Below are 13,415 nucleotides of genomic sequence, written 5' to 3' on the forward strand. Positions count from 1 at the left end.
TTTGCTTTTCTGGAGCCTCCACTGGATGACAATCATCTTAAAATCCCTGCCTCACATGTGAACAGGTTCCTTGGGCCTTTTCTCTTAGGTGCTTCTCTTACTTTTACCTTCCCAAAAACTACTCAGAGAAAATATGTTCCTCACCAAAATTGGCTACTAAATTGTAGCCAGGTTACTGCAAATCTCCTCAAATGGGCAGATCATGCAGTACCTGACACACCCAAAGTTTCCTCCAAAGAAACTGTCTGGCCCTATGCCATACCTCACTGGACCAATGGGCCCTTGACCCAAGGGCAATCAGTGTTAACAGGCTAGCCACTCGTGAAGTGGCCTCATGTGAAAACTCTTTTCAAAGAGCCATAGCAGTGATTGGCTTGGTCAACTGAATTCTCCCTTCTACCTTTCTGGACTGGGAAATCCTGAGAGAGAAGCAATCAGTGTTTAATAGGAAGAGATTAAGAGGAGGCCTGAGAAGAGAAGCAGAAAATGAGAGAGCAGCTGAGTCACATCAAAGGTGTGAAAATTAAGAAACCTTTACTACTGGATGTCGCGGGGAAACCAAGATAATCTGATTCCCGCTGATTTCAGTCCCACAGAGGTGGTATTGGCTTCTGTGGAGGTTCTAAAATGATAAAATAAAATGCCAACTCTGGCACACTTTCCCTGAAAGGCAGGTATCATTGTCATCCTAATTTTACAAATGAGAAAGCTGAGTCTCAGAAAATTTAAGTAACTCGTCCACAGCCACACAGCAAATAAGTGACTGAACTGGGATATAAACCCAGGTTCTGCCTGACTCCAAAGCCCATGTTCTTTCTCTTCCACCACCCTGCCTTATAAGAGACCATTACAGATAACTGTATATGTTTGACATCTAGAGAAACCCCAACAATATTATCCAGCATTGAAAAGAACAAGACAGCTCTACACATGCTGACCTGTAACAACCTCCAAAAATTATCGTGAAGCCAAATAAAGCAAGACGTCAAAATAGAGTGTTTACTGTGCCAACATTTGTGTTTAAAAAATAGAGGCAATGAGTGAGAGTGATAGATGCACATATACACTGTACATGCATAGAACAGGAAGGACAGCAAGACAGGAAGAAGGAGGTTAAGAGTGAAGATGGCAAATGTTTCACTGTATCTCCTTATATTTCTGAATTTAGAACAGGCATATGTCTTATCCATCCAAAAGAGTAAATAATATTTTAAAACCACAGAGTGATTTCAACAACCTATAAACGTCTGTCCCTTATGGTGCCTTCAGGCATGAAAATATTCCCAGTTTTCTATGTCTGAGACTTCAAAGCAAGTAGTCCAGAAACAATATCAATCAGAAAGCAAGTTAAACAGATGTTCAAAAGCTCACAGTACTCTTCTCTTATTTTCATAAGAATTAACACTCACAGGAAAATGAATAAAATAGCCTCAGAGAGAAACTTACTATTTTTTGCCAAGAAAGTAAATAAGATTTGGAAAATTTTGAGGTGAGGGATTACTAGAATAGGAGAATCAACAATAAGCAAAGCTTGCTGTAGTTCTATCCTGTCTCCATCTTCCTCTTCAATCCCTCTCATTAAAGCTCATTAAACTCACCACTGAAGCTCACCACTTGGAGAAAATGAAAAGAAGAAGACGGAGAAGACAAAACTTTATGCCAAAATAATCTCCAGGTATATTAAAGATTTAGGTATCAAATCTGTAGATGTAAAAAGACTAAATGAACTTATAAGTAAGTACATAATCAAGCAATGGGGAAGGTCTTTCTAAAAAGGCACACCAAAGGCAAAAACCACAAGGAAATGATCAATAAACCTGACTAAATACTAGTTTAAAACTTTGTACATTAAAAAACTATAACTAAAAATTATGAGTCATATTACCAATGGAAAATATTTGTAACAGTATTACAAAAGATTAGAGTCTTTACTATCTAAAGGGTTTTTATAGGTCTCTTGAAAAATCACCCAAAACTGAAAGAAGAACAAGAAACAGAAACACAAACTCCATCCACAATGAAACCAAGAGACATCAGTAACCCCAAACCACACAATATAAAGACTGGTAAGTGACTTTGCTGAGAGGACAGAGGTCACACTAAGTTTGTCCCTCAGAATCCAAAGAAGTAGGAATATTAAAGTCCCCCCAAACCAGGAAGACCAGGGTAGGTGGGAGCTGACAGCAGGGAGTTGGTTTAAGAAGTTAAGCCTCCTGGTTCTCCTCCTTACTTCTTGCAGTCTAACAACTCCCACTCCCGCTGGAAAAGACGATTTATCCTGTGGAGAAACCAGACCAGAAAGGTTCTGGACTCAGGGACACCAGAAACTGAAGAAGACACATGAGGACATCTTATTTAAAATAAAGGGGGTAAGCAAAGATTTTCACACACACCCACACCTTCGTACCCAGTCCAGAATACATGCAGTTGTCTTATAACCCCCGGCAAAAGACTGACGATCTTTATCTGGAGAAACTGAACAACCCTAGGAAAAGTTCAGCAACTACTGACATTTGAGGAGCCCAAATAAAAAACTGGCAGGCCACCTGATAACCCTAGTAAAACTCTCTAGTCTGCTCGCTTCCCATTCTACTCCATGTGCACTGAGTTGAACCTAGTATATTAAGGCCTCAATGTAAAATATGACTGGATAGCAAGGGTATTGGAGGAAACCCTCTGTAGTAGTTGAATGGTGGCTCCCCAAAATATATGTCAACGTCTTAATCCCAAGAATCTGTGACCGTTACCTTATATGGCAAAAGAGTAAATGTTACTTTATATGGCACAAGGCATGATTAGGTTAAGTAGCATGAGAGGAGAAGCTTACCTGGTGGGCCCTACATGCAATCACATATATCTTTATAAAACACAGACACACAGGACACACAGAAGAGGAGGAGACAATGTGACATGACTGCAGAGATTGGAGTGGAGTGAAGAGATGCCAAAAAGCCACCAGAAACTGGAAGAGGGCAAAGAACAGATTCTCCGTTAGAGTCTCCACAGGGAGTATGGCCCTGTTGACACTTTGATTTTGGACTTCTGTCCTCCAGAACTGTGACAGAATACATTTCTGTTGCTTAAGCCACCCAGTTTCTGGTAATTTGTTATGGTAGCAGTCCTAGGAAATGGATACGCCCTCTAAGATGAAAGTTGGAGACCTAAGCAAACACACAGAGTAAAGGAATTCAAAAGAAAGAGAAGGCAGAAGAAAACTTCAAACATATTATAATAGTCTCCAAGAAATAAGAGTAGGAATCTATTAAAATAAATAGCAAGGATATGGTGGCAGAAATTAAAAACTCACAGAAGAGTTGAAATATACAGTTGAGAAAATCTCCTAGAAAGTAAAACAAAAAGGTCATTAGGAAAGAAAAGGTAAGAAAAAAATTAAATTAAATTCAGAAGGTGCGACACTTAACTAATAATAGCTCTAGAGCAGAGAATAGATAAAAGAGTTGGAAGGAGAGTATCAAAGAGAAAATACAAGAAAAGTTCCCAGAATTGAAAGACGTGAATCTCCCAATAGAAGAACTGAACATAATGAATGAAAAAAGACCCACAGCAATTGTAAGTGCTGTTGCAGAAATGAATCTATTGACATTAAAAAAAAAAAATGATGATAATACAATATGGATGAAATAGATGAAAAAACATGTGTCCAGTGGTAACCTATTCTTACAAAATATGTACATAATAGATAACAATATAGAGCACTGCCTTCAAAATGTCAAAGAAAATTATTTTCAACCTTGAATTTTATACCCAGGCAAAATATCAATCAAATATGAAGGGAAAACAAAAATATTTTTAGACATTTAAGTCTCAAAAAATTTATCTCTTAAATACTCTTTCATTGTAAGATATTAAAGATTGTGATCCATTAAAATGTGGAAGTAGACAAGAAAGAAGATATGGGATCCAGGGAGAGAAAATCCAACTTTGAAAGGAGGTAACAGGAACTCCCAGGATGACAGCAAAGGGAACTCCCAGGATAACAGCTGTGCAACAGGCCTAGAGAGTGACCAGTTAAAATTAGAGCAGGAGGAGAGAGGGAAAAGAAGTTGTCTAAAATTGATGCATCGAGAGATAACAGTGTACACAAATCATTTAGAAATCTGGAAGTAGATAAAAAAAGAAACATTTAAAAACATGTGAAAGTAATTGTTCCAGAAGAGTAGGCTGAAGGAGGGGGTGGGAATAGAAGATTACTTCTTCATTTTAAGACTTTTAGCTATAGTTTACTTTTTAAGCTTGTATTAGTTTCGTACGGCCGTCACAACAAATTACCACAAACTTGGCAATTTAACCAACCAGAAATTTATTCTCTCACAGTTTTGGTAGTCAGAGGTCTGAAATCAAGTTGTCAGTAGAGTTGGCTCTCTCTGCAGGCTCTGAAGGAGATTCCTTTCCATGTCTCTCTCCTATCTTCTCTCTCCTTGGTATTCCCTGGTTTGGTTGTTTTACTGACAAGGAAACTGGAGCACAGCAAAATTATGAAATACACCCAAAGTCACACAGCCAATAAGTGGTGGAGCTGGCATTTAAATCCAGCAGTCTGGCTCCAAGCTGTGCTATTACCACCCTGCTAGCTGCCTCTGTATAATTAATGCACAGAAAAGGACCTGGAAGTGTATATACTAAGGAAGCTGCCATATTGCCTCTGAATAGAAAGAGGTTGTAGGTAATTTTTATGTTCCTTTTGCTTGTATGGATTTCTAATTTTCTGAAATGAGTTTGTAATGTTATTACAATTTATAAATATTAAAAACTGCATTTTAAAAACAACATTATCTCCTCAGTCTATCATATAAGACCTACTTTCAGTTAGTGGGAAAAACAGGAGACCTTGTTACTAGATCCAACACTGTCACTCAAGGCACACAGTAAGTGCTCAATACAACTTGTATTCATTAAGCATCTACTCTGGTGTCAGACACTGTACTTGAAGCAATAAATGCTATTACTATTATTATTGTCAGTGTTACCGGTCCATCTTTAGACAAGTCAACAACACTTTCTGGACCCCAGGAAAGGATATTAGCATGAAGGTAACAATGACAACTGTGCTTTGATTGAATTATGGTGAATGGGGTGATTCTGGTCAAGCTTATTGGTCCTTTGGGGGGAAGCGATGAAGAAGGGATACTTGCCTTGTAAGAGAAGTTTCCAAAAAAGCATAAAAGCTGAACTAGATAGAGTCCCTTCCAAAACACAAGAAGGATTTCCCTGAAGTTAGACTGGTGGCATAGTGGGTAGAGGGGATGAGCTGGGGATGTTGAGCATGAGGTTGCTGAGCCCCTCCCTCTACGTAACAGAGGATGTTTCCCTGCCAGTGAGTAAGGCTGAGGGTTTAAGCAGATAAGGAGAGAGAAAGGACAAGGGGCTGGGCGAACAGCTGGTAACTGACTTGGCCACATTGCCAGGTAAGGCGTGACCAGTCCTTTGGGAAGTAACTTGTTCTGTATCTTTAAAATGCCCTGAGGAAACTGAGACAAAATTGGCTAACACTGCAGAAACCCATTACTCAGAATCATCAGTGCTGTTCCATGGTTGATTTTTCTCCCTCTTTACACTTTCCCTTCCTTGCTGGGCTTCCTAAATCCTGCCTAGACTCCAGCCTCACAAAGATAATCCAATTGCCCATGATCTTGAGCCTAGACCCCTCTTTCCCCACCTTCCCAGACTTTGTTTTCTGTTCTCTTCAACTGCTGATCTACTGATGATCCAAGAGGATGCCAACTCCCAAATTCCCAAACCATGGACAAGATCTGATGCTTGTCTTCAGTCCCTGGGAATGACCTGGCCTGTCCCTGGACTCTGTTTATCATAAATCTCAACATCCTCAGTGCGATAATCTCTGTCATAACCCAATGGAACCGAGCTCAAGGTGTAATCTTAGACCTAGGCAAAGATGGTAACTCAAGCTGGAACTCCTGTGATAATTGTGGATGCAATTGACATAATCTGTGGGTCTAATTATTTTATGAAGCTAACTATAATTATTATAATCAGTCTGAAACAAACACAGTTAAATGCAAACAGTAAAACTTAATTCTGAGGGTTCTCTATTCATCTTCCATGACACCCCTCATGAGAAGTGCTCTTCTTTCACACCCACCACAAATTGCTGAGCAGCGAAGTTCCTGCTTCCCCTGGAATCTAGACACTGCTCCCTGAGAGGCTGCATGGTATAGTGGCATACATGTAGCCCCTGGGCTCAGAAAGCCCAGGGTTCAAATCACAGCCTTGTATCTTATTCTCTACGTGCCTTGCTTTCCCCACCCGCAAAGTGGGGGAAAGTGACTCTCCCCCTGGCTTGTGCTAAGGAGTAGAAGGTACATATACGAATTGGTGACTGCAGTCCCCACTCCGATTAGGCTTCTATACATTGTAGTCCTTATTCCTGGAGTCAGGAACCAAGTGTAGTTCTAGGCACCAAGCTCCCCTGGCTTCATCGCATTAAGGGGTCAGTGACTCAGCTCTCCACTCCCCGGGAAATTTCAAGTAAGCACAAGCCCAGCTAAGTGTGTATGTGTGTCCCAGGTACAGGCCTGGGAGCCAGGCCAGGCATGTCTCCAGAGAATTGCTGCTTTCTTCTCTCCAGAGGAGAGCACTGGGCCTGTTTGTTCACACACCTGGAAAAGGTTAGCAGCTTCCAGGACCCGCTGGACGTTCTGCTTGGTGATCAGCGCCTTGCTGGTGTACGTGTAGTCCAGAAGAGTGTGCATAGTCTCCGCGTCGACCCCTTTGATGATGATCCTCTCCTCATACTTTTCCTTTAAATCATTGCAGAACATGGCCCTGGGAGAGAGATGTGTGAATGTGAGTCCAACCGTGACCCTTGGTTCCAAATCTAAACAGACCCCCTTCAGACCTGTCTGCCCCCATGGGACAGTGAGGTTCCCAAGGTCGGGACCTGGAGCGATTGCTCTCCGTCCCTCAGCACCCAGGACCCACCAGACGTTCCATGAGTGCTTACTGAACTAACGTGTCCTGCTCTGCTGGGCCCGAGTGTCGTCCCCAAGGCAGTCCCAGATCTGAAGGGACACCAGGAGCCCTACTGGAACACCTGGTAGGATCTAGAGCTCCTTTATATTGGCCTAAAGTGTGGAATTCTTCCGGAGGCTTGTGACAATGCCAAAGCCTTTTCCCAGAAACTGTGCTGGCTGAGGCAGTATCCACCAGGTTGGAGTGCTGGTGACAAGAGTGTACTTTCTAGAGCTGGGACTTCCACCCCAACACAGAAGGGATTATACCCCTAAATCCTGTTCCTACTCCCTTTGCCTCACCGCCTATTTATCTCTGGAAATCACTCCTCAGCTTCTTTTGCCTATTTCCTCATCTACAAAACAAAGGTAACTGCTGTGGTTTTCCAGGAACAAACATCAAAAAGTCAGGAAGAAAGACACTGAGAAAAGAGAGAGAGAAAGAGAGGAAGAAATCACTTGACAAGCTGATTTTTTTGTTTGTTTAATTTATTATTTTTGGCTGTGTTGGGTCTTTGTTGCTGTGCACAGGCTTTCTCTAGTTGCGGCGAGCGTGGGCTACTTTTCATTGTGGTGTGCAGGCTTCTCATTGTGGTGGCTTCTCTTGTTGCGGAGCACGGGCTCTAGGCGTGCGGGCTTCAGTAGCTGTGGCTCACGGGCTCTAGAGCACAGGCTCAGTAGTTGTGGCACACGGGCTTAGTTGCTCTGCGACACGTGGGATCTTTCCGGACCAGGGCTCGAACCTGTGTCCCCTGCATTGGCAGGCGGAATCTTAACCACTGCGCCACCAGGGAAGCCCTGACAAGCTGATGTTTGAACCTGTTGTTTTAGCCCATGAGATCTTCTCCCCGGGTCTCTCTCCGTCCTTCTTCCTGTCTTTGTTTTAATCAATAATAATCTTCCTACCCTTCTCCCTCCTCTTCTCTCCTCTCTCAACTGGCCTCTTCCCCCTCCCCAACAAGAATATGACAGCACGACACAGATAGCAAATGTGAATTCTGCAAAGTTAACAAATGCCAGCCCGGAACCAGAGGAGCAGTGGTGTCATTTGGGCAGACGACTGATTTACAAGCCAGTTTTTTCAGCCATAAAGTCTCTTGGCCAGAGGGGCACAGAGCCATCTCTGTGTAAAGAGATGTTGTAAAGTGAGGTCATGAAGCACTCAGCTGGCTGCCTCCTGATTCCACTGCGAACCCTGCCATCACGGCAACCGCACAATTTCTTCCCAGCTCAGCCTGTCTTCCTGGGAGGAGTCAGACAACCTCACTCCCTAAACCTCCCTTTGAGTCTCTAGAGCAGAGCTGCCCGATAGAAATATGATGCAAGCTGTATGTGTAATTTAAAATTTTCTAGTAACCGTAATTTTTACATAAAAAATAAGAGATAAAATTAATTTTAGTCTTTTACTTAACCTAATACATACAGAAATATTATCATGTCAACAGGTAGTAAATATTTTTAGTTATTAATGAGATAATTTGCATTCTTTTTTTTTCGTACTAAGTCTTCAAAATCCCTCAGGTATACCTTACACTTAAAGCACATCTCAATCCAGACCAGCCATAATTCAAACGTTCAATAGCCACATGTGGCTAGTGGCCACTGTAGTAGGCAGCGCAGCTCCAGAGTATCCGTCCTGAACTCTGCTGTTGGGTCACCCAGATCTGCAGTCATCTCAGGGGGTAAAGTGAATGTTACCCACATGAACGTCGTGTACATGAATATATGGGTAACAGGACATTTAGCAGGAGAGGGTGGGCAGTGATGATGGGGTCAAACGAAGGTTCATGTAACTGAGGCAACATATCAGTGGAATCCTACCAAAGTGAAATTTAGAAATACCCCCTTCACCTAAAATGTGATTTTAAAATTCGTAAAAGGTGAATTTTGTTGAATCTGCATGATCTCAAACATTCTAATGAAAACTGAAAAAGTCTACTGTAGAGATGTTTTAATATTAAATGAGATAGGTATATAAATTGTCTAATTCAATGCCTTGCACTTCAAGGGGCTCTTCTGAAGCCTATGTATTTTGGGGGTCCCATGTGACATGATTATTGGGATCTCTGGGATCATTTGGACTCTTGATCAGGCTGTCACTGCTAGACACAGCTTCTGAATTCTCTTGGAATCAGTCACTGAATAACATCCTGGCCCAGCTCAGCCAATACTTAACTGGGTGTCTGGAATCCCCTGAAGCCAACCCTCAATAGCTAGTGATGTGTTAGGGGTCTGGGGGAGCAAGATGAGGGAGGGGAGGAGGCCAAGAAAAACAGAAGGCATACAGAAAGTCACTTTGGCCTAGTCCTGCAAGGGCCCTCTGGAGAATACATTCCAGAGTTGTCCCAAAAAGAGGCAAAGAAGCTGGGCTGTGATACTCCCGCACCTTGTGACAGCCTTAGTTACAGGCCACCCCAGGAGCAGGTAAATTCTCAGGCCCTTCTGGGTTTTGATGTGTGTGGGTGTGCATGTGCACAAGCAGCGTGATTCCAGGAGCCTAGGGGAAGGTGGGAAGAAGAGCTGCAGTGCTGGCTTTTGGAAGGTGGAGGGGCTGGGCTGTCTATGCTCTGACGCTAACTCACCACGTGACTTTGTACAAGGGAGCAAACCTCAGTTTCCTCTCCTGTGGAATGATATAACAATAGTCCTGACCCCAGTGAGCTGCTGGGAAGAATAAGATAATTACCACCCACCAAGTGGCTGGAACAATACCCAGCACTCACTAAGGGAAGGCATCTCAGACCAGGTCAGAGGAATCTCGACAGGCTGTGGGAGATACTTGGAGCAGGCAGCCGACCGCACTCTGACTCACAAGCCAGGACCTGCCAGCATTGGGCTTGGTCCGGTCAGGTCCCTGCACGGCTGTGCACCCCCCATTCAGCATAGAGTTAGGGCTAAGGCTGCTCACAAACTACCTTAGAGACATTAGCATGGTGTGGGCACACAGTAGGAGCTCAATAAATGTTCATGAGAGAGAGAGGAAAGGAAGTGCTCCAAAGACTGTCCTTCCTCTGGGGCTTTTTTGACCTGGTTTGGTCCCAAAGTCCCAGCATTTCTCTGCTTTCCTCTGAGACTTTTTCACTGATTTTTCTGCCACCTAAATAAACTCTCCTGGGCCCCAGACACCGTGCTGAACACAGATAACATGAAACTAAGGAGAAAACTACATATTTCTCGTAGACCAAACTCCTAGGCCTCCTGCTGCTCTCCAGGAGATCCATGGATACACTTTAGCAAAGTTGGGACCCCCTGGGCAAAATGGGCCATCCCTAGGTTTCCACTTTAATAACAGTAATCTCTCACATTTATGTGTATAGCCTTTGTAGGGCAAACAGCATCATCTCTTTTGATTATTATACCCATTTTATAGGTGATAGACTGAGGTAAAAGTTAAGTGAATTGCCTAGGACCTTACAGGTTGTCGGCAATAGAATGGAGACCAGAACCTAGGACTTTGGGCTCTTAGTCTGGAGCTCACCAGTGCACTAAAATGAAGAAAATCAGCAGGAATTCAAAGCCATCTTTAGGGGGTCAAACTAAGTTTCACTGAGTGACCCAGACCACATTTTGCTCCCCGAGAGCACAGCTGGGTTAGTTACTAACCATTTCTCCCTTAGCTTTTACAGGAGGTAAATAAAATTTTTGTGTAATAACAATACTTTCTAGACAGACACTGACCAAGTCTCATGAGATTCTTGTAAAACAGAGGTGGCTATGAAGATCCTCTTTTTACAGTTAGAAATAATCTCAGAGTAGGGAGTCAGTTGCCCAATACTTCAGCAGTGAGTCAGTGCCAATCCCGAAATAGAGCTCATCTCCAACAACAGCCATAGAAGACAGCCATGGGCCCAAAAGTCTCCTGGAATGAAGTCAGGCCATGGCCCCATCACTCTGCCTGGGCTTCGCTCCCCACCAGGCTCTGCCAACCTCACTCCTGACTTCATTCAGGTCTCTACTCAGACTTCCCCTCCTCAGGGTGACCATCCCTGACGCTCAGTCTAAAATAGTCACTCCCTGACATCATGTCCTTTGTTTTTCTTCATAACCCTGTAACAACCTGAAATTATATTACACATCTATTGTTAGCAAGTTTAATAATCGTCTCCCTGCTAGAATGTGAGCTGAGTGAGGGCAGGGGTTGTGCCGTGTTCAACGCTATATCCCTGAGGCTAGAATAGTGCCTGGAACCCAGTAGAGACTCAGTAAATATCTGGAGAGAGAATAAATGAATGAATAATGAATGAGCTTGTGCTTCTAGCCCTCGTATGTTTGCTTTTGACAGGAATCTGTACCTCCAAGAATTATCAAACACTCTCTGAAGGATGAGGCCGAAGAGGCTGCCCGTAGAGAACTCCCAGCACACCCCTGAGTCTAGGGCCTGGAGCTTAAAGAGGACACACCCACACCAGAACTTTCCACTCACAAATTCAATGAGTTCTTGATGCTCCGACAGTTCCTAAATGTCATCCACTCAGGATTTTTCAACAGCCCAGCTTCGCTATGGCCCACCCCTTCCCCAGGCCTCCACACCTGCCACTGAACTTCCTGCTTCCTGAACCTCTAACCCCAATCACAGTCCTATAAACAAATATTCACCTCCACCACCCCCACTCTCTCATCCTTAGACCAGCTCCACCCATGCTGACCCCTGCTCTGTTCATCTTCTAATCCCTTCACCAACCCATTCATACCAGGAGCTAACTCTTCTGCATCAGTGAGGTATTCAGGGTTGGAAATAGCTCTAACACTGGTTGCAAACTGAATTAAATTCTACTTAAGGTTATATGTCTCTATGTATAAATTAGCTAAAAATATTTTTAAATTAGTAATCATGTGCTGCTCAAAGAACATTATATTGTTAAGAAAGGATTATTGGATATAAACCCAATATGGCCAATCAAAGGGGTTTCCACTCCAAAGGAAGCAGGGAGTCAGCAGATGCAAGGGTGCCTAGCAAGGGATGACATCACTATAGTTCCCCAGCACCTCTAAGCTGAAGACAGCAAACCTTCCACCTGCCATTTCCTAAACAAAGGAAGTATGTAGACATTTGGCTCAGCCAAGTTTCTGACCTCAAGCTGTTCCCTAAGCCCTACCATGTAGACCCTGTCCCAACACATGAGTCCTGCCCACATCCTTGGCCTGCAGACACTCCAGCCTCAAGGACAGTGGGTCTCAAAGTATATTCCATGGATAGCTTGCATCAGAATTCCTGGGGTGTTTGCTAAGAATGCAGAATTCTGAACCTCACCCACCCTAGACCTACTGAATCAAAATCTCTGGCAGTGGGAATATGAACGTTATTCAGCTCACCCGGCCCCCACCCATAATTGTTTTGCAAACCAAAGTTTAAGAACCAATACCCCAGAGAGAGGTCACCTCACTTTCCAACCCAGCTCCCCTTGGCTCACCCTGAGAATGAGGAGATTGGACAAAGGTCCAGGTCAAGGAAATAACTGGCTGTGGTTCTGGGACAGACATGTCCTTGAAAGTCTTCCCTCCCTGTAGATTCTCATCTTCTGAGATCCAGTCCTCCTAGAATTCCATGAGGCCTAGGGCTGGCCCCCAAATTGGAAGTGGGGATGGGGGTAGTACTCCTCTTCCACTTCCCAACCTGGTGGGGTTTTAGATGGAAGCAGGTCTTGTCCTGGCCTCTTAAGTCTTTCTCTAACTTAACTGTTTATACAGAGCCCCTGCAGCTTATATTCAAGTAACACATTTCATTAGATGTAGTAGTTCTGAAACAGGATGTGGTGGCAAAACCCTATTAGTCACAAACAGTGCACAATTCCCTGTTCTTATCTGCTGTGCACATGTAAATCTCACACAACTGGAGGGATGCCTTCAGAGAAGGATTGGGAGGTTCATGGGCATCTCTCTTTCCACTCCAGAGACATGACTAACAGCACTTTGTTGTCTCTCTCTGGGGCCTGGAGTCAGCTCCCTGAATTCACAGCTGCTGACTCAGTATTTGCCCCAAACTGACAGACGAGCTGGAAGCCCAGAGCTGCCCCCACCTGACTCTAAGCATCATCAGACCTCAAAAGAACTGCCTCTCCTAAGCTCCTTGCCCAAGTTCACCATTCCTCAAGGATGCTGAACATGTACCCCTAGGGGACCAGAATGCCAGTCATGTTTCTATAGAATCAGAGTCCCTCTCAGCCCTACTGGACCATTGCTGAGGCCTCTGCATGCCATGGATGGCCTCAGCCCATCCAAATTTGTGACAGAAAGAAGGGCTTGTACTGACCTGCAAGGTCAGGCAGGATCAACATCAGTCACAGCAAATGCTTGTGGCCAGAATTCAGCAATGATTCAGCCACAAAGATATAACGGAAAGTTCTTGTTTTGGCTGCCCAACATCATTCCTAATCACTTTAGGAGGAGGAACCAGATTTTCCTTTGGGGAACGACCCCTCCTCCAAT

At 43.8% G+C, this 13,415-nt stretch overlaps 1 protein-coding gene across 1 annotated transcript in view; it reads right to left on the bottom strand.

The window, feature by feature from the left end:
* The window catches only part of KLHL6 (kelch like family member 6), a 40,148-nt gene extending 27,520 nt beyond the window's left edge, over window positions 1–12,628 (bottom strand). The window contains exons 1-2 of the mRNA XM_057545674.1: window positions 12,401–12,628; window positions 6,639–6,804 (exon numbers count right to left, since the gene is read on the bottom strand). Coding sequence (XP_057401657.1) covers window positions 6,639–6,800 — 162 coding nt within the window. The 5' untranslated portion in view covers window positions 6,801–6,804; window positions 12,401–12,628. The remainder of the gene's footprint in view (window positions 1–6,638; window positions 6,805–12,400) is intronic.
* Between the last annotated feature and the right edge of the window lie 787 nt (window positions 12,629–13,415).

The sequence above is a fragment of the Balaenoptera acutorostrata genome, chromosome 4 (genome assembly GCF_949987535.1).
Source record: "Balaenoptera acutorostrata chromosome 4, mBalAcu1.1, whole genome shotgun sequence".
NCBI classification, from domain to species: domain Eukaryota; kingdom Metazoa; phylum Chordata; class Mammalia; order Artiodactyla; family Balaenopteridae; genus Balaenoptera; species Balaenoptera acutorostrata.